Here is a 22,102-nt window from a genome sequence, read left to right on the forward strand (position 1 = left end):
ATGGTGTGTGTGTGTGTCTTGTTCACAACAAATATATTTTAATAATTTAAGTTCCTCACTATCAAAGCAGACATGGTGGTCTGCAACCCAAAGCCGCCATGAGCTCAATGCAATCACAACAACGGTGCCTGACAGAGTAAATCCATACTGTGAATGTTTGAAACCAGCAGACTTACCAGCAATGGGTGCGGGTGCTGGGACAACCCTCCCCGGGCGGTGCGAGGGCTGTCCCCCAGCTGTGGAGGCGGAGACCGGGCGCTTCAGGCCTCGGCTCAACCTCCTGAATAGAGGGTGGGCATTGTCCAGCTCGTGTAGTGGTAGTGTCCGTGGTCTAAAGTGCCTCCATCGGCACGACTTTATATTCAACAGTATCTGACTGAGGTCCGTGGAAGAGGGAGAGGAAGAGGAAAGAGAGGAGTTGAAGGAGTAGGAACTTCCGTCCGAGGTATTTGTTTCTGAGGTACTGGCAAACTTGTCGGTGGCCGGCGTGCGTGAAGTAGTTGTAGGAGGAGGAGGAGGAGGAGAGGGGGGAAGAGGCAGGTCGAGCATTTCTGGATCCAGTCCGTGGAAAACTTCGTCATAGTCCGTGTACGCCCTGTCCAGCAACACCCTGAGAGAGAGAGAGAGAGAGAGAGAGGAGGGAAAGGTCAGATCTTGTGCACTGGGACGTGTCAGCGAAGACGACTGGCTTCATTCGTCAAGTATTCTTAAAGACAGGGTTGTTTATCAGCTGTATATATATCAGGCCTTATTCTTAGGAGGTCTTCATACTAGGACTGTCACTATGAAGTATTTACATGATCAAACATTCTACCGATTATCCTGACAAGTAATCAATAAGAATATTTGAGTATTTCTTTGGAAATAAAGAAAGATGTTCTGAAAACAAAGTAAAAACAAACCCTGAACCCTGAAAAAAAAAAAAACGCAAACTGACCTTCCGCCTCGTCCCACGCGGCGTCGAGCCATGCCCAGGCAGCGCCGCGGCACGGTGAGCGTAGTGAGACTGTAGCGATAGCGAGCTTCTGCCAGACCGCCGTCCCAGGCTGCACACCACGGCCAGCTACCCACACGGTCCTGACGAGCCTGGAAACAGACAAACGCTGAACTTTAAACCCTTTCATTCATATTGTCGGGGTACGGTATCTCTGTGACTGAACTAAATGCCTTGAATATTGAGATAAACCTACCGTATGAAATCTGTAAACCGTCAAATATTAATTCTGAACCACATAATGTATCTGTTGCTCCATCATGCTACATTGCATTTTACAAGAATTCAGTGTGGATAATTGTTCATATTCTAGCCAGTGCTTGCAAGGGGCATTAAAACCCACTTACAACCTCAGGCCACCGCTGAGGGGGGGGGGGCATTATGCCCCTTTAAACACGCCACCATATGCTTGGTTGTAAACTATGTGGATGATAACGGCACTTACAGCATAGTACTGGCAGCCTGCCTTCCTGCGAAAGGCGTAGGCACCATCTGGGTCGTTCTCCTCCTCTGCTTCTGATGAGCCCGAGTGCAGCTGTGGACACAGAGGTCAGAGGTCAGTCTAGGGGTCAGTGGGAAGTGCAGAAATTTATAACATACATTTCTCACCCACATGTCTCATGTGGTTTTGCAAATTTTGAGCGGCTATATCAGGAGAGAGAGCAGAGTGCAGAGTGACAGCAGAAGAACTCGTTGTCTTTAAAAATCGCTTTCACAGTGGAGGTAACTGGTCCGGCTGCAGACCAGTAAGATTGCCAAATGGTTACAGAGACAGTCAGAAGATACTTAGAGAATAATACTTAACATTACAGTATTTCTACACATAAAAGTAATTTGCAAAAAACAAAGCAAATGTAAAAAGAATAAAACAAATACACACTTGCACACAAAAAGTAAACTTGTGCTGCTTCTCTATGATTAGCTAATTAGCTTAGCTCTGTGTTTGTTTGGGTGCGTGTGTACCTGGGGCAAGGGCTCGTCATCTGAACTGGGGAAGTCGTACTGGTTGAGGTCCTTGGCGTTGAAGACCACCGGACCCGGATGGTGTGGGGTGCCCGATGACAGAGGCAGCACCTTCTGCTTCTTCTCGTACTTCCTCTTCTGTCGGGGAACTTCCGTCTTCTCAGGCTAAAAGGGGGGGAGAAGAAGAGACACGTCATGATACTGTGCTGCGGCGCCGCTGAAGAACACCTTTAGAGAGCGTCTCCCCTGAGCGATCTTTTATTCAACACCGCTCTCCTAAAATATTCCTCACATTACCATTTCAAAAACGCCTCATTTTCACTTCAACTTCTAGACGGCATTTTTTAAGATTCTGGTGAGAGAATGTGTGTGTTTGTATTGACAATATACACATTTAACTTCTCACACATCCTCCAAATGATCCTGACTTGTGTTTCTAATAGTGGTCCTCACCTTGGACTTGTAGTCCTTGAGGTCCATGTGGTCCTGGTGTCGGTACTGGTTAGTGAGGGGGACCAGGGGGATTATCTGTGGCCTCACCAGTGCCCGTTCAGCCAGCACCTCTGCCATCACCTCACCACCGTAGTCTGACATGACGTTTCTGGAGGGGAGGAGTGGAAGGGAAGGATTGTCAGCCCAAACAGTCTCCCACTGATAAACTGTCTACATTTCAAACAACATAATTTGGCACAGTGGTACACTTCTCCCCTAAAACTACATCAATGAAAATTCATTTGGAAGTGATGCCAAACAGCTCAGTGTGCTACAAATGTGAAAAAAAAAAAACCTCTCAGTTTCCGTTTTTTAAGGACATCTTTTTCTCTCCAGCCTGCCGTTTTATTTCTGTACTAATGCACGATGTGTGCGGTCCCCTCACCTCTTCTCAAAGATCTCCAGTGTGAGGTGCAGCAGCTCTCTCTTGCTCTTCTCCCTCCTCTTGATCATCTCCAGGATGGTGACGGCTCGGCTGAGATCCCTGCGTAGCTTCAGCATCTTCTCGTAGGACGCCTCATCGTTCTTACGGTTCTGATTGTTGAAGGGTGGAAAAAAAGTATAAATGATACAAAATAATAAAACTTGTAAGCTATAATAATTGGATGGAAGTGGCAGATTTTGATGCATTACTAACGTTAAAATGTTTACTTGAATAAAAGCAAACTGCTAACAAAGATCATAAAATAAACATCTACGGCAAATTCTTCAGTGACCACATGGTGGCACCTACATCCTTTATAAGCAGGTTAAAACAACACAATGCATGAACCCACACTGTGTTTCCACTGTGTTCAGCAGTGTGACATCACTCACAGGAAAAAAGGGGAGTTAATGGGAAATTAACATCATTATATATTCTCAGACTGTGACTTTTATAACACAAAGTTATGTACCAACACTACACACTGTCAGTGAAGTAAAGGCGCCTGACAGCATTCTTCTTTTGTCGGCCCGTCAAGTTCAAGTATTGAGAATCTGTCACATGTTCAGTATGCTTCAGTGACATATCAACAGCGTTTACAATACGGCAAACCGGATCTAGCTGATCTGTCCAGGCTTAAGATAACAACACAGCAAAATGTAACCGCTGTGTAAGTTTCATGCGAGGAGGAAGCCTGTTTAACTAAATATTTCCTGCAACAAGGTGCAAGAATGCATCGTATATATATATTTCCCCTGAGGCGTCGCTCGTATCGTAATGGAATCAACTAACAGCACGTCAAACTATGGCAGCTAACATTCAGCTTGAGCCTAGCAGGACGGAGAACGTGTCATTTTATCTTTTAACTAAAAAGGAATCTACAAAATAACTTGTCCTTTAGGATAAATGTTTGATAGCGTATATTTTCTGAGAATAAGTTGGTTTTTTTAAGCTAGAAATACACGTTTCCAAACAAGTTAGGCACCAATAACTCTGCTTGAGCGAGATCACCGACCTTCCTGGTTTGCATCTTCTCGGTGCGCCGTCGGAAGGCCACGTAGGGGTCACTGGTGCTGGAGCCGTCCCGTTTCTCCTGCTTGACGTTGGGGATGAGCGAGTTGGCCTTGCTGTTTTTCCTCTTGCGGCTCCAGTAGTCGAAGACCTCCTTGATGAGCTCGTCGTCCTCCTTCAGAAGCAGTTTGGCCTCGGGAAGGCTCACCAGCTGATGGGCGGTACGGACAGGAGTTAGACTGATAAACAAGATGTACTTACACCGCTGTGGTGAGGGACTTTAACATTGAGGCTGTCTTCAATTTTGTATTACCAACTATTTAATGCATGCATCACTGGTTTTCAAATGGTGGATCTGACTTTCCGACAAAGCTCACTGTGCATTGGTCTGTAAGGTGTTTCATGGGGTTGTACCGACCTGCTGTCCGCTGCCTTTCTCCAGCCGGTCGATCATCTCCTCAAACTGCAGGAAGCTGATCTCCATCTTCTTTTTCAACTTGTTGACAAACGCGTCGTCGTCCGAGTCCAGGTCGTAGTCGGGCTGCTCTGTGTCCAAGCTGAAAGCTGCAGAGAGGAGAGGAGGAGACGGACTTCAGACACGTACAGATGGTTCTACGCACTGATGAAATATTACAGATTTGTAATAGATGCAAGAAAACTGAGGTACAGACGAAGTAAAGCTGTGAATGATAAATATATTTTAGATTTCTTTTGCATTTTCATCTGCAAAATTTTTTATACTTTGTGCGTTTTTTGATTCTCTCTTGCTCTTATTTATTTAATGCATGCTCTGCTTGAGTTTCTCTCCATTGTAATCCTCATACTAATAAGCACTGATGTTTTCAGTATTAATTAAAGTTGATCATTATGGCTTTTAACTTGTATGTTTATCCAAGTGATACAGAACGGATGAGTTAAGGAGATTAATGAACATTTATAGGCTCACGGATCTGTTCAAAGCTTTTTAAACTACTGACACAGGAAACTAGGAAAAGGATGAAATAATAAACCACAGCAGCTTCAGTCAAAATCTAGATTATTTGGTCTAATTTGGAAATAAAAATACCAATCTACAACATGAGATTACAAGTCCAACCATAAACATTTAGCAAACTCTCCTCCTACTACAGACAGGCAAATTATGCCCTCAACTTTGAATACATGCACATCAAATAGTTTAATCAAATAGTCTCTGTTCATATGAGCCTGATGAAGATCCTTTCATCAGCAGGTTTAACACCGACTGAGCTACACAGGACCAGTTAAATGAAATAAATGGCAGTAAAGTCAGTAAATTCTAACGTTAGGGACACACTTGATGATATTCAGGCTTAATCGCATTAAAATACAGATTGGTGACTCGTCTACAAGATTATCTGGCTGTTTTGTTGTGTTGACACATTCAGTCACACTAAACCCAGTAACCCAACACATTAATGGAGTCTGCAATAACATGAGATATACAGTAGCAGTCAAACATTTGGACACATATATGACAGATTAATAGCGCACAATCATTATTTATTTACGCCGAAGATACATGAGTTTCATTTTTCTTTAACTGTAAAATGTGACTCTGCCTTTTTCCTATTGGTTTAGGTTGAGTATATTTCTCCTGACTCCTGAGGCAGAAAAATATGAAAAAAAAAAAAAAAACAATCCACTCACTACAGTTTAGCTTTTCAGGTCTGCTAGCGGGGCTTAAGCCTCAGTGAAGGATGAGACAATCACGTCTGGCCGAGTAAAAATCAATGTCCTTCCTTTCTAACTGTGAATGACTGCCTCAAAACTCACAGCCACTAGTTTTTTTTCTTCTTCTGTGTTTTAGTTTAGCAGCGGTGTAACACCTCAGCATGAACACGACCACATCTGTTGAAATTAAATTAAACTAGCCGCCACCGAACATGCGCAGCTACTGTACTTGCAATTATAGAGCAAACAATGTACATACACACCGAAGCGTTCGCTGTTTCAACCTCGTTTCAGATTTAATTAAGGCAGATTGCTTTCATCTTAAGCTGCCATCAAGGCGACGGAGAACAACAGATGGGATTTATGGGTATTGACGTGACAAACGGCGAGCTCACCGACGACGAGGGGGAATCGTGAATGTCTACAGGAGTTTCCCCAGTTTTAAAAAAGATATTAAAGTCAATATCTTTGTGCAGACACGTGTTTCTACATTGGATTTTACTTTTGGTTTAGTCGACTATGACAACAACATAAATTGCTTAGTCACAACTTAAACAACACACATGTCCTGTGTTTAGATTTTTGTACAAACACTACACTTTAAAACCTGGGAACGATGCAAAAACTGAACTTTTTTTCTCACATTTCAGCCTGTCTAGACCACTGAGGAAACCCTGAAATTAGTCCCGACAGCAATTTGTCAGGACAAAACATTTGTCATTTCAGCTTCGACTAATAGCGGCGTTGTGAGTTTTCGGGTGCAGCAAATTGCTTTTCTTTGAGAAACAATCACGGCGACCAGTAGTGACACAGTTCCTGAGCTGAGCGATCTAGAAAACTCATTTTCTTTGATATCATTACCGAACCGGGCGATTTCACAAATTCATTCACTTTGACAAATATGACAACTCGGTAAGGACTCGTGAAAAACATGCTTGATGCCATTAAATAGATAAATAGCGGTCACTTTAACAGCAAACTGAGCAAAAGTTCCTGTTGCCAGAGAAGATCTTTATCAACTGTTTCACTTTTAATGTTGCGTGGGGTTTAAAATGGTACTTCTGCTTCTTTCAGTCCAACATTTGGACAATAAAACTGAGTATAATCTAATGAAATGATGCAGGTTTATAATGATGTTTACGAAGCTTTCTAACAGTAAACTAATGTGGAATATTATACTCTTTGCTCCTTATGTTTTTAAACAGCCCAGAAGTGTCATTTAACACAATATAACTGAGAGAAACACTATTAGTTATAACTTAATGATACAACCGAGGTTTCTAATCTTCCATATCAAACTCATTTTCTCTCTCGCATCACGTATTTGTCATTAGTAAAGCTCGCTTACGCTGTATGTGAATTAGCTGCTTTGGCATCTTGTAGTCCCCAGGGTAGAGGGAGTCGTAGTAGGTGATGTTGCTCTCCGCCTCGGGGACCGGGATGACCATGTTGTCCCGCTTCTCGCCATAGACCTGCTGCGCTGAGATGGCCCGCTGGAGATGGTGTTCCTATGGAGACACAGATGCAGGTGAGAAACTTAAAAAAAAAAAAAAAAAAAAAAAAGGAATAGATGTGTTTTTACTAGAGATTACGTCATCAGGGATGCCACGGTGAGGAAGTTTTTTTTCCCAACCGGTTAATAAAAACTTGACGACACCGGTGTTACCAGTTACACCGGATGTTTTACAAGATAAAATACTGGTCAGTGATGCCAGCACTTACTTTGATTTGTAACGTTAGATCTTTCCCTTACTTTGAACAACACATACTTAAGAGGATTGGTTCGTTTTTATTTTTTAATTCATATTTTTGATGAGCTTTCGCTGTGGGGCCCATTTTGGCAGCCTCACTCTGCTTTAAAGGTGTGAGTGTGTAGATGAGATGTGTTGCCATCTTTAATCAGACAAATCCTCATTAATGCCATCAGGTTCCCTTTTAGCACTGGCTTTAAATCCAAAATATTACCAAATAGATGCTTTTACACTTTCAGTTTATAACTGTAGCTTCCGTCGACAAACTAAATATTGATAACAAGCTTAGTATTTTACCACTAAGAGTCTTTTCATTTGATGTTGTACACCAAAACACTGTGTAGCACCGGTGCCATGGCGAGCTCATACTCCATACATATATTGTAGGGCTAAAACACAAAATTTAAAACACAACAGAAGATGTTTTACAGTTTGCATGACAAGCATATTGGATAAAAAAAGGCTGGTGCTTCACAACTGAAACATTGAAAGATCTTAAAATAATTTAACAACAAGTCTTAAACAGATTTATTTAGTTCAATCACACACTTAGGACAAGGAATTGACCAGTTAGACTTGCTGGAAAGTCTCGAAAACCGATCCCACCTCTATCACATACATGGACGTTAAACAATACCAAAATATAGCATGCAAAGAAGAAGCAGGAAGTGTCAGGTTCTAACGGCCGTGCTGTGCATGAAGATGATTGGATGCTACCGCTGAATGAGCGAGTGACCGTTAAGCATGAAAAACAAAGCTGATGTTAATCAAAGAGCAGCTTCACAGCTTTGCCTGAACTAATGATACGGTTCATTTGACCTCCGTGCTCCAGCCGTTAAAACTGTGTACAAGTTACTGATTTCTACAGAAATCTGTAGAAGATTTCAAACTTTTGTTGGAAGTTTTGCTAGCAGTTATTCTCCACTTTAGTTATAACACAATGACAGCCAGAACCATCCTGCTTGACATTCATTTTTCCTGTCACAACACCAATAATAAAAAGGAGGTTTTACAAAACAAAGCAAAAAGCTGAATCTTCAAAACAAGAATCAGTTCAAACAGCTCACAACTTAAGACAGATTTTTAAGTTAATCGCCACAAAAACAAAACGTTACCCAACTAAAACACAATATCGAGCCAAGTAAACTTTGTCATGCTGAGGAGGGGGAAAAAAACAACACGCCAACTCATGTAGATACAAGCCAAACGTACACCTGCAAACGGGAGGAAACGGACGATTATCCAGTTACGCAATGGGCAACATTTGGCATCCAGACCCTGTGACGATCTCTGAAAAACACCCCGTACAGGAACAAACACAACCGCCAGCACAAACACAACCATAACAAAACATCTGAAGTTGTTTTTTAATATTCAATATTTCAGTTTAAACAAGTGCAGGAAATTACCGACTGAACAGGGGACAAACATGAACCTGACTTCCAATCACTAACATCTCTAAAAGCACAAACAAGAAGGGAAACTTGACACTGTTTTTGTCTTCGGTGCTCTGTCAGTTGGTCTTATCTGCCCGCCACAAGTGCGATGAGAGCCTGACGCTGCCAAGCCCTGCTTAGGGGGAATGTGCCGGAAGGAAGGCAGACAGGCTGGCTGGATGGATGGCTGACTAACTGGTTTGCTGGCAGGCTGCTTGTCTTAACAGTCCCAGTCAGTCGTAGTAGTAGAAGAGCCTTTGGCCCGGAGCTGGGCACTGAGCCACTGGCAAGCAGTCTGTCAACAAGGCAGCGTGCTGCCGGCATCGTACAGCAGCTCTCTGTAGAGAAGTGTGTGTTTATTGTTTTCCCTGCGGCTGTCAGAGACATAAGTGTAGGTAGGGAGGGGAGGGAGGGAGGGAGGGAGGGCAGGGGAGAGAATATCAGTGCCTAGAGAAGTAAAACAGAGTAAGTGAATGAGTCAGAAAGAAAGCGAGTGTGTGTGTGTGTGTGTGTGTGTGCAACTGGTCTGTTATGGTACACTTTCTTTTTTATTTTTAAACCGAGAAAACCGTGTGACTTTGCACCGTCACGACCTAGTCACCGTTACAGTATATATATATGAGCAAAGCCCAAGAGGAAGCTGTATTACATTAGCCACATATTAGACAGCTCTGTGAAGGAGACGTTCACACAGGACAGAGATTCAGCTTTGTTTCTAAACGCCATGATGTTTGCGGCGTTCCCCGAGCAGACACACTTCAGTCTACTCGACTCTGCAGCGAAAGATTAAAAAGTCACTGCTTCTTATTCATAGATGATAAGACCCTTTCATACTGGCTGTGCTTCAAGCTCTACTGGTTCATATGCAAGTATCTCTCCGATATACATGAGGTCATGAGGTTATCACAGGAGTTGCGTTAAACACTTTGCATCTGCACAAAGTCACAAGTAGGGGTGAGTGATATGGATACAATGACACTGACGACCCCCACATAGACGACTAGTTGGGAACATCAGTCACATCAATGCCAAAAACACAAAAAACCTCTTGATGATCTAATAAAACAAGAAATATGAGACTTTAATACCTTCTTATAAACTGGATGGTAAAATCTGACAGTTTCTATTGTGTCGCTCAGGGTCCAAAATTAACTTTTTGGCTTTCCTGCCAAGGTAGCTGGTGATGGAAAAACATTACCAACCAATAAAATTGCTTTTTTTTTCTATTGCAATTTGCTATTATAAGTGTTTAGCATGACATCTTAGTCTCATGCCATTCTCAATCAATATCATAGCAGTGTGCAAACATGAACTTCAGGATGTAAATGTGCTAAAATTGGAATTAAATGCCGTCACAAGCAGCAGCACAAGCAGTCAGAGAATCCACCGGCCTGAGTTTCACTGATAATTTAATTAAAAACTATTTTGCATCTCAACTGAAAGCCCAATTCATCAGAAGGATCATGATTAGCAAAATCCTTTAAATTATTTACTACTTGTACATTATATATGTGGCAACTAGCAAGGCTTTACTGAACTGCCAGATTATTTAAAACAGGGTTCTGCGGGACGTTTAGCAGCGACATTCACGTAATAACAGTAAACAAGCCAAGTTAGCCCTCCAAGCTAATGCGTGCCAACTATGCTAACGACGGATTGGAAATGTGCAACAAACATTTTTTAGATATCAAAACACAAGCCGGAGATTATTTCGTATTAAGTTGCTATGAGCTGTAAATACACCGCTTCTCAGTAGAAGGCAGAACGTTACTCCTCAGACTCTGATACGGGTCGGCAGCCGTCTCCTCGGCCTGCCGTTGGGTGTGCACATCCATGAGTGTGCAGCACTACCTTCTTTTTTTTCCCCCATTTTGTGGTGGGTGGCAACCAGCGTTAAGGTGAATTACCGCCACCTACTATGCTGGAGTGTGAACCAGAGTTATCCACCCCCATAAACAAACAAACAATCAAACAAACAAACAGAACCAGCAGATTTCTCCAGCTCATGCAGGAAATTCATGTTTTCCCTACCAGCCAGAGTGGCAGGTGGTCTCCATAATTAACTCGCCAAAAGACTAAATTTAACCCGCGTTTGGCGAATGGCGAGTGTTAATTTGGGACCCTGGTATTGCTGTTTATGTCATCGTTTAACCAACTGCGTCTGGTTTTTCAGTCATCTCTGCTTACAGCTGTATTTCCACGCAGATGCTAGAAGGAGGGAAATTACGTGGATGGATACCCAAATGACTATTATATGGTTTTACTTTTTCTATACTACACTGTGTTAGACGCTTTGCTGTTCATGTGGTTCAGTGCCTGCTACAAAATTGTCTGTATGTCACCCAAGACTCCTATTTATTTTTTTATTTTTTTGCATTTGAGATGAGTCTGGCAGTGCTGGGATTTGACTGAGCAGCCCAGTTATATCAGTGTGGAATTTTCTTCTTTAACGTTTATATAAAAAGGTGGTTTTGTAGGTCATTTCTTCAGCTTAGTGCTTAATGTCAACTAGATTATATTTTAATGTATGCTGCCCTTGGTATGACATGACTGCAGGAGGAAAAGTCTGACTCTATAGGAAGATGGCTGCAAACTGGTTTCACTGGGTTAAAAATCAGGTAGTGAAGATGAGCTCTGCAGAGCACAGATCAATTTGATTTTTTTGTTGTTACAGCGCAAACATGCAAGCTTTTCAATGCTACAGGGTCTCTAACCAGATGGTCCATGACACTTTCCACACGGTTTTCAGCCAGTCTATTGCAAACCCAGCGGCCCTGAGCATCAGGGACTTTTTTAAAAATGTATTTATTGAACTAAAATGTGTTACATAAGTAGCGTAGCACCTTTAAGGCAGTTGTTCTCAAACTTTTCACATGAAAGATCCCTAAACTGACACAAATTAGACCACAGACCCCGACTTGATAAGACTTTGTCCCACATCTGATAAGCTTTTAGATGTTTTATTACAGAATCACGTGTCCAAAATAGTCAAACATGTTGTCATTGTGTTACTTATGGATGAAATTAGTAAAAAAAACCCACTTTGAGAACCACTGCTTTAAGGAATTGCTCAGTGCGTAGTTTTAGAGAGAGAGAGAGAGGGAGGAAGCAGTAACATTATAGCTGTGAACATAGCAGTGCAGGGTGTGTACAGTTTAAGCTATTTGCTGGTGAATAAATACTACGACTCAAGACCCAAACCAAGTTCCTGTGTCTTGCCACCCAGCTGAAGTGACGAGAGTTAGCCTTGACGTTAACAACAACTTCAGCCCAGCCTCACTTAAGGTGGACCAGCTATTCTCATCTTAGTGACAAGCTGCTATCTGGCAAAGAGGCAGAAAAGTAAACTTAATAACTCGTGACCTTCAGTACACCACCGTGTTGTTAATAGTCATCTGTAACATTTTCAGTCTGCTGTATTAAAGCCGTTTTATTGTGTCCCAAAGCCCCGTGTTCATCAATTATATTTTAGACTTCTGGAGCTAACACACGCTCTACACAGTCTGCTGTACCCGAGGCGATCGCTTGTATTTTACATTTAACTGTGCCATGTGCTCCGCTGATCTGTTCTGAGGATGGAGCTACTCCCTTAGTTGGAGAAGCCGCTGTGGACGAGCCTTTCAGTTTTATTCTCAGAGCTTCCCTAAGGCATTTGAACATGAAACTTGAAAAACATACAAATAAAATCTATCTGTAGCATTTGTTGTGACTCTCCCCTCCCTCCACCCCGTGCATGTACGCTTGCATAACCTCCATGTTGCTATCCGATTCCCACTGAATCATTCCCCTAGTGAACGCTAAACCTCCGCATCAACATCCTCGGGCCCCTCCGCAATGAGGGAAAAAAAAACTCATAAAAAATGAGAAAACAGCCTTGAGCCAAAACACCGTCAGCTGCCAAACCTAATCAAACAATGTGTTTGTTTACTTTCCGGGCCATGGCTATTTGCCTGAGAATAAATAGACGTAGATTGAGGTGAAATACATAACATTAGCTGGTGCCCTCACCGACACACTTTTTTTTCCTCCCCCCCTTTTCTTAGTCTCGCTTTCTCACACATACACACAAGAGTCCAGAAATAGCCTTCTAAAATGACCGCATCGATCACTGTCGGGTCCGCCGAGGCAGCCGGAGCCTCCCTCCACCTTCTCCAGTCTCACCTCTTGACAGCTACTGTCCCAGACGCAGTAAATGCCACTTAACGTGATGGACAGTCACAGGAGAAGGTCTGGCGGGGCTGTCGAGGGATGCGAATCTACAGTACACGGCCGGTTTTATGCTGCTGCGTGGGAGAGGATGATTTCTTACGCCCCGGTGTAAGCGGGGTGGGGAAATTAACGGCGGCCATCGGGGCTGCGTTTTTGCCCCGTGGCTGTTTAGATTTCAACTCTGCCGGGCCATGAATTGAGAAACTTTCCGTTCCACAAATAAATATGGTTTGTGAAATTGATATAAGGCTGTGTTTACGAGGCTTGAATACAGGCCCATTAATGCATAATGTTGCTGTCAAAGTAATGCACATAGTCTTCAATCTAGGGGTCAATAACTGGAAAATAACTGAATTCACAGCTCAGTCTCCATTCAGAAATAAATATGGGCCGTGTGTGCAAGGCAACAGACGATTTTTAAACTAGGCCCACTATTGCATAATAATGCAGTGAAACCAATTAATCACAAACAGGTGTAACCAGTCTTACCCGTGTGTCAGTGCCCTAAATTCACGAGTCATTCTCAGGAGTTTCCCCAGCTGGCAAACTGGCCCAAGAACCTGCCTAGAGGCTGTTGTTAATTTCCCACACTACCCACATACCCGTCAATACAAAACTGTCAACAGTAACAGAGAGAGAGAGAGAAAAAAAAAAAAGGGGAAGTGAGACAGCCGACACAGGCGACTTCAAAAACGTCAAAGCTGCAGAGACTTTGGACAGGTGACATGCCCCACATTCCAACTCCAGCAAGGTCACATAGTGAGAAACTGGTTGCCTGCCAGAATATGAGTGTGTGTGTGTGTGTGTGTGTGTGTTCAAGTGTATGTCTGTGTGTGTGTGTGTGTGTGTACACAAGAACTGTGTCTGGCAAAAAGGCAAACACAACAGATGCCTGTGGATTCCCACCAGGGCCGCAGACACTGACCTCACTTTCACCCAAACGTAAACACAAGACAAAGTGTCTGGTCCAAAACAAACACGCCACACGTGCTGAGGGAGTTTCGGTGATGACAGCTCTTTAGTCGAGCCACGCTACATACACACGGCCTGTAAATTACAAAACCACATGCTGGACTGAACTATGGTTTTTTTTTTTTTTTGAACAGCTGCAGCAAAAGAAAAAAGGCACGCTCGAGTCTTGTGCTCGCTAATTGCTTAAAACGAGTACGGCTATATGTAACGTGCAGAGAGAGGTCTAAAACCTACTACTTCGCTGCGGTCGCAGTTCAACGAGCTCGCTGTTAAAAGCTCTCTATTAGCAGACAGTCAGGAAGCGCGGGGACACCGCACGTTTCACCCTGCAGACCACTGAACACAGTGTGGGTTGGCAATGTGGTCGAGGATGTTGCGAGGGAGACATGCAAAGCCGATGCTTTCACAGAAAACCACTGAAAAGGAAATTTTGCTCCGCGGGTCATACACGGCTCCAAAAAAATTGTCAGGTCTAAGGTCTCTACTCCCTTTGGCTGCACTTCACTAAAGACTAAATCCATGACACTTGCAGTACAACAAATCAAGGGTATGAGCTACAGTTTATCTACCAACAATGATCTCTTTTTACCATTTAACATCTGACTTCCAAATTCAAAACAGACCGCTGCGAACGCTGAGCCGTCGGCATGCAGCAGGCCTTGGCCTACCTCTTATGATAATATGACTGTTACATAACCAAGTACTCCAGCTGAGCGGAGCACAGACTTTGAAGTGACAGCAAGCCCCCCCCCTCCTTCCCCTTCCCCTCCTCCCTCCTCCTCCTCCTCCTGCTGCCGCCGCTTCTGCTGCCCTGATCTCCTCCTGAGCGCCACGTGCCGCTGGTCTGCCAGCCTGCTGTGCCATCTGACACACTGAACCCCTGACACCAAGTCTTCCACAAGAGCAAGGAGGCAGACTGGCTCAAACATGCGTACACTGAACAACAACAATACCTGTGACTGATTTACACGCCCCTTATTTACATATTAATCAAGACTGCTGGGTCAGCTACGAGACGGCACCTTTAGAGAAGGTATGAAGCTGATATATGTATCGCTTAAGGGACCCAGAATAAGGGTCTCACTCCGTCACACTGTTATCTGAAAAATGACATGAATAGAACGGAGGAAAACACAGTGAGAATCCCATGGGGTGCATGTAGTTTACCAAACAACCCCCCTACATCCTACAAATAACCACAACACCCCTGCGGGATGCTACATAACCCAGATAAGGGAGCAGACTTTGTTTATCTACCTGTCTCAGCAGACTTCACCTTAAAATATCACAGCTTCTCTGCTGTCCATTGAATTGTAAATATACTATAAGAGGAGCGCACCAGAGGATGGATAATTATCTGGCGAATAGAGGCTGTGGAGAATTGGGTTTTAGCTGGGTTTAATGTTGTTGTGGCTCAGAGGTAGAGCGGTTCGATACCCGGCTCCTCCAGGCTGCATGTCTAAGTGTCCTTGGGCAAGATACTGACCCCCCCCCCCCCAAATTGCTCTAAATGGCTGTGCCGTCAGTGTGTGAACGAGCTCCTTCAGATGAGCAGGTTGGCACCTCGCATGACAGCTTCTGCCATCGGTGTATGAATGTGTGTGAAGGGGGTGAACGTTGGCGTGTAGTGCAAAGCTCTTTGACTAGAAAGGCGCTACAACATAAATGTAGTCCAAAATTCAAAATATCAAAACCAGAAAACCCAGAGACATGCTTTTTTTTTTTTTTTTTTAACAGTCACCACAGCTATCCTGCTCTGACAAGTACAAATAGGGAAATACATCAAATCCCTTCAGGTTAGTGGTGTCAGACAAGGAAATAAAAATACACCTGGCTGACAGGTACACACGCTGCATGTTTAGTCTAATGTCTTTACTGTTTGAACAGTGCTGCGATAACTGAATGACATCAGCTGTATTTTACATATATTTACACACAAAAACACAGACACAATGTATGATAACAAACTACAGCCTCCATGTAAATAAACATCAAGGTACATGGCATGAAAATGTGCTAGTAACCAACTGTAGTTTAACTGTGAGAACCTGCACCGAAGCGAATAATGTAAACACAGACAAGACACACGTGCATATACTATTATCCCGGGACAACATGACAAAAGACTGTGTTTTTCTCCGATGCATGGCAGCAATGTTGACATTTCTGTCTGGTAGTGGCACTGATGCCACACAATCTGAAATCACTAGCTCCCCCTTGCCCTGGTCCTTCGCAATTACGCCAACACAAGGCCCCCATCCTGACAGACAAGACAAAATGTCGGAATTGCTGAAGTCACATGACTCCTTTGTACTCAGAAAATCACCTCACACACAAATAAGCCGGCCAAACCGGGCATTTTTGCCCAATAATGACACAATGCATCCCCGCTTTACCCAAACAATAGTCCAAGTGCCTCATATACGCCGTTTGCAACAGAAATCCGTCGTGTTTCTCCTGAGAAAATTGGCGGCCATTTTGTGAAAGCTTGCGCAGGAGGAAAAAAAAAAAGAGGGACGCCTCTGATCATGTAAAAATAAAAAATAAACCACAGCGTATATTTTCACATTTTTCGAATGGTAAAAGCATACCGATTCCTCTTCTTTCTCCATCCCCGTAGGCATCTGCGGCACTGCCCGGTTAATGGATGCATATTCGTGTAGGTCGGGTAAATCCTCACAACGGAAGACGGGTAGTGGCTTGGTAGCGTCCAGCGCCCGTGCCCGAAACGACAATTTACTCATTTTTCACAATTCGAGATGCAATATAAATCTATCCGATCTCCTAATATTCACCACGGTAACGAGTGGAGCTTTCATGGATGTTTCTGTGCGGTTAATCTCTATTCTAACGTTCGAATGGTTGTAGCTTGTATTTAGGGCGTCGCCAACGGAGCCGGGGGAAGGCCCGGATCTTGGTCGCTCTCTCTCGGACTGTTTTTTTCCGACGCTCCGCTCCCTATCGTTGGTTCAGTGCGCCATGGACAACATGGCGGACATTTAAAACTCTTTTGCTCTGTTTCGCTCGGAGCGGTCCAACCCCCAGTTCGCGGACCGACCATTCCCACACGGTCCCGAGCGCTTGCGCGTTGCGGGGGTGGGGGGAAGGGGGCATTTCTTGCAAACTAACTCCTCTCCACACATAAATTATTGAAATAAACATTAGGCATGACCGAAATATATATTTGGCAAATATAATAACTAAATAATGGATTGCATTTTAAATGAAAACAAATCTAAATAAAATACGTAGATATCAAAAGTGCAGAATATCTTAAGTAAAATAAATACACAAAAAAAGTAAAAAATTGATAAACAACATATATTATAATTACTGGATGGAAGAAGAGCCAATTGAAACCAAATAAAGAGAAGTATCAAATAATTTATAAATCAACGAAATATATAAGGAAAATAAATTAAAGTCACACATTTTTAATAAATGTGCAATTTCTACCAATAAAAATCCATTATTTATTCAAGTGTTTTGAGCATTATTTATACAACAAAGCCCTTTTAAATATTAAATATTCATTCAATTAAATATGTTTACGATTTGATATTAAATCTACATCTCTCAAATCCAAATTTAAGTCAGCTTATTTGGATATTCTGTCCTATAACTTTAGTAATGCATTATTATTATCAAAGGACCAATAGGGGTGTCTTCTGTTTCCATTAAAGGCTACTCTAAGGAAATATAATTATCCTTAAATGCCTTAAACAATACACACGATTCCAAGCTAATTTTTTAAATCAAAACAATTACTTGTTTTATTAAAACTCTATTATATCCTATAAAGTTTTCTTTTGTGGAAGTTTTATGAATCAGTGTAAAATTTGGGGGACAAAAATCCTTAATGGGGTACAAATTCCACATTATCCAACACATGCAAACACCTTAAATACCAAAGACGTGACTGCTTCTGCTAACTGAACTGAAACAACAACTCCAACCCACTGATTATCATCTATCCTGTAACAGTCCACAGTAAAGAAAAATGTGAATACCAGGTGAGATGCTTCATTTTCACCATGTGAACAATGTCGCCCTCTTCTGGGCTGAGAGGCAAAGGATCGATCTGATTTTCAGGACACCCACATGATGTTTGTATGGAGTACAAACAAACACTGCACACACACCATAAATATTTACATCTAAACCACTTCAGCTCTGCAAGTGCACTATTCAGTCTGAATGAGTCCAGAGGAGTCAACACCTTAACCCTCATAATGTTAGTACCATTCTTATCTCAATGAACTGAAGGCTGTAATTCTGTACTTCCAGGGTGATTTCAGATAAGGTTTTTCCATCTCCTCACAACGGGTTGCTAGACAACCAGAGCCAAAGACGTGTAGGATGTTAACAACTAACGTCTATCAAGGTCAGAATAATACTTTGCAATCAATAAAACAACTTACCCATTGATGACATTAGGTTTAGCCAGGGTCCACCCAGGGAATCTCACGTTTTCTTTTCATCATTAAATCCATTAAATCCACTGACTGCATCATGAGGACCTGAAAACAAATTCACAAGAGCAAAGAAAAAAACAATGAGGTGCTGTGCAAGTGAGATTTAAAAAGAAAACCAATTAAGTTTGTTTTCTTCTCAAGTAAAACAGATCTAGAAAAACGGTTGTCTGAGTGGAGCAAAGACAAAAAGTTTGTCCACCACCTGGTCTCAATTGTCAGCAATGCTGCCTGGTCTGGCCCCCCTCAACGACCACACCTGGCTGTGTCCGAGGCTTCGTGTGTCATTCCAGAGTCCGAATGAAAGCAATATTGTGTAAAGTGAAGCCCCCACTAAAGTTGATTTATCCAGTTTGCAGTTTCCAGACAGTGGCTCCATAGTCGCACAAACTTTCATGATTTCTCCTTGGTCTTTACAATGTTCATGTGGCAGATTTAGTGAACTCTGAAAGCTGAGAGAGTCAGGCCCAATCACAATGTCCACAATCACAGACTCACGGACTTTGGGCTGTCCCACTGTCAAATCTTGTGTGATGTTAAATACAGGGTTACCAGTGGAGGCCCAGAAGCGTTTAAAAAAACTAAAACAAAAAAAACAAACAATTATATGCCATTTCAAACCCTTACAGCCTCTCGCACTACAGCACCTACCAGGTGACGTCAATCAAGTCCGTGAGGGCTCAGGGCTTAGGACTTAAGAGGGGACATTGGGGATGAACCAAACCCCTATTCTCTCTACAATATAGCAAAATATGAGAGGATCAGGTGCAATGTGTTGTCTGTTAAGATACAAGTTCTGGATGACAGTGAAGTCGATACTTTGTATTAAATATTCAATTAAAAAAGGTCTGCTAATCGATATTTTATAACCACACAGGCAATGTTGGTTTGTCAGTCCACCACTGTGGTCCAGACTGAAATGACTCCACAAACATCGGATGCATTGCCATGAAATTTTGTACACAAATTCATCGTCTCCAGAGGACAAATCTTACAGACTCTGGTGGTTTTAGGGATACTTTGGTGTTGAGAGTTTCAGTTTTGTGTGAAATGTTTCGGGATCTTTTGGATTTCCATGAAATTTGTTACGGAAAGTTATGGTCCCCAGAGGACTAATCCTAATGACTGTGGTTAGGGTCCAAAATTAACACCTGCCAAGCGCTAAACGGAGGTAGATTTTCTGTTTGGCGAGTAAATCTCTGAAGGCTATCCGCCACACTGACAGGTAAATGTTTGTAACAAAATAGTCACGTAATAAAATATCTGGCATGATGGCTCAGAGGAAATCACTCATGTTTGTCCCTTTACAGCGTAGACATATGTAATATGTGTCTAAATAGTGCCGTAAAACTGTAGGAGTGCTCGAGACGGTCTGAGGCGAAGGAGCACCAGCCACAGACTGTCTCGAGTGCTTCTAGTTTCGCAGCACTGTTTACTGTGCAGGACATCAGCAACTCGACATCGCAGCTCTCTACTAAACTGTCACTTGTCTGTCGCTAGCTACCATTGATTAAATAGCTATAACATGGCAACATTTACAAGGAGTAAACCAACCTTTAAAAACAAAAACCCACAGACGCAAAGGAGGACAAAGCGCAAAAAAAAAAAAGTTTTGTGAGAAATGGAGATTTGGAGAATTTCGTCATCTACCAGTCCTCTTGGCAAAAAGTTAATTTCAGACACTGACTTTGGTGATCCCCTGGCTTTTCACATAGCACCACCCGCAGGTCAAAATTTCACTTAGTCCAATTCTTTAGTTTATCACCTAAAACTAATGACATTCCCATCAACCACAGCTGTACTTTGTGTTTAGTGTTACTTCGCAAATGTTAGCACACCAACACCCTATACTAAGATGGTGACCAAAGTAAATATAATACCTGCTACACTTCTGTATATTATTAGAGCTAAAAGGATTAGTCAAATAATTGATTAGTCAACCGACAGAGGCTTAATAGGCTACCATTTTGATAATCAATTAATTGTGTAAGTCAAACATTTTGTGGTTCCAGCTTTTCAGTAGTGAAGTTTTGCTGCTTTTCTCTGTCTTGTGTGGTGGTGGACTGGTGGTTTGTTGGGCAAAAAAAAATTTCTGACATTTTATAAAACACTTAATCCATTCGTCATGAAAATAAGCGCTGTGCCCAAGTACAGCCTCACAGAGCTGCTAGCATGGCTGTAGACTCTGACTCTTGTTATGTTAACACTGGGTCAAAGGACCTGTAATCTTAAAAGTGGTCCCTGATAGTGACCCAACCCAACTCTGCACTCACCTTAACATCACTTCATGTACATTAACTACCAGGAAGGTGTTTTGTTATGCAAAGCAGAATTGTCATCATCAGCACGATGGTAGATGAAACTACAGGGTGTGAACATATATTTGAATATTGATCTGTTGGATATACATAGCTATACGTTGTCAATTAAAGGCGCCTCACTGAGTTTTTCTTGTGAACAAACTTTTGGTTTACATTCAGCGCCTCCCACCAAAACGCATTGTCTAAAAAACGCACTGTAGGCTTTTCCTTCATCACAAATCATTTTGAAACCTGCGTTGCTCACATCCATGTTCACTAGCTAGCAGTTTTCTTCTTCCCTGGCTTTGTTTGCACACTGCTGTGTTTCTGGGTGGATTACCGCCACCTGTGGATCAGTGGAAAAGTGTAAAACCACTGACAGAAACGTGTAACTTGTTGCCTATACGTGTGTGAATGCGAATGCGCGTCCTCATGTGAACAGAGAAAATAGGAACCCACTCATCGAACATTGCTCCATGGCAACACTAACGGTACCTTTGAGATAAAAATATTTATATTTATTAATTTTCCTATCCTTACTTATTCATTCTGTAACATTTCTAATCATCCTAGTTCTACCTGTGATACATTGACGATGGCGACTAACAATTATTTTCATCATGGATTAATCTGTCGATTATTTTCTTGATTCATCTTTTAGTTGTTTTCCAAAGCCCAGGGTGTTGTCCTCACATTCTTTGTTTTGTCACCAACCCAAAGTTATTCAATTTAATGTCATTGAGGACTCAATAAACCAGAAAATATTCACATTTGAAAAGCTGGAATCAGATAATTTGGACATTTTTTCTTAAAGAAAACGACTTAAAACAATGAATTGATCATCAAGAAAGTTGGAATTAATTAAATAGTAACTTGGCAATTAATTGATCAATCAACTTATTGTTGCAGCTCTAGATACATTATCGATAAATAAAATTGTGATGCATTCTCTTGAAGTACTGAGATGTTTAGTTGCTGTACGGCAGTTGAGCCATTTTCAATTAGTTTATGGTTATTTGACATTTGGACGGTGGTGTGTGTGTGTGTGTTCCAGTGTGTTTAAAAGGCTGAAATTAAAAGTTGGAAGCAAGGAGACGATGAAGAGATAGATAGATATAGTGTGATTGATTCCTGCTTTAGGAGGTATGGTTCCCCTTCAAGTTACACAGATATACTATTGTATTATAGAAGAATGCCCTTAAATATTCTTTGACTTCCAGATAACTATCAGCCCTAGTTAGAAACATTACACGTCAAATGAAAAGAGTCTAAGGTCCTTTGTGTCCTGTCATGTGATCATTTTAAGTGACAAAGCAAAATAAAAGAGCAAAGAATAATAAATGAACATATTTTACGTTTCGAAGTGTTGGTGACCTTGACATCACA

The 22,102-nt window shown here is 42.2% G+C and overlaps 1 protein-coding gene across 3 annotated transcripts in view; it reads right to left on the bottom strand.

Annotated features, from left to right (window-relative positions):
• Window positions 1–22,102, bottom strand: part of LOC121908034 (enhancer of polycomb homolog 1-like) — a 31,514-nt gene that overhangs the window by 8,047 nt on the left and 1,365 nt on the right. Inside the window, exons 1-11 of one of the 3 annotated variants that reach the window (XM_042427711.1) lie at window positions 18,622–18,891; window positions 18,366–18,464; window positions 6,925–7,084; window positions 4,303–4,448; window positions 3,889–4,095; window positions 2,835–2,983; window positions 2,411–2,558; window positions 1,958–2,122; window positions 1,440–1,529; window positions 938–1,086; window positions 177–610 (exon numbers count right to left, since the gene is read on the bottom strand). In XM_042427711.1, coding sequence (XP_042283645.1) covers window positions 177–610; window positions 938–1,086; window positions 1,440–1,529; window positions 1,958–2,122; window positions 2,411–2,558; window positions 2,835–2,983; window positions 3,889–4,095; window positions 4,303–4,448; window positions 6,925–7,024 — 1,588 coding nt within the window. In that variant the 5' untranslated portion in view covers window positions 7,025–7,084; window positions 18,366–18,464; window positions 18,622–18,891. Of the gene's footprint in view, window positions 1–176; window positions 611–937; window positions 1,087–1,439; window positions 1,530–1,957; window positions 2,123–2,410; window positions 2,559–2,834; window positions 2,984–3,888; window positions 4,096–4,302; window positions 4,449–6,924; window positions 7,085–16,535; window positions 17,090–18,365; window positions 18,465–18,621; window positions 18,892–22,102 lie in introns of those variants that run through there. The other 2 variants (XM_042427710.1, XM_042427709.1) reach the window with 2 other exon arrangements.

Source organism: Thunnus maccoyii, chromosome 12 (assembly GCF_910596095.1).
Source record: "Thunnus maccoyii chromosome 12, fThuMac1.1, whole genome shotgun sequence".
Taxonomy (NCBI): Eukaryota; Metazoa; Chordata; class Actinopteri; order Scombriformes; family Scombridae; genus Thunnus; species Thunnus maccoyii.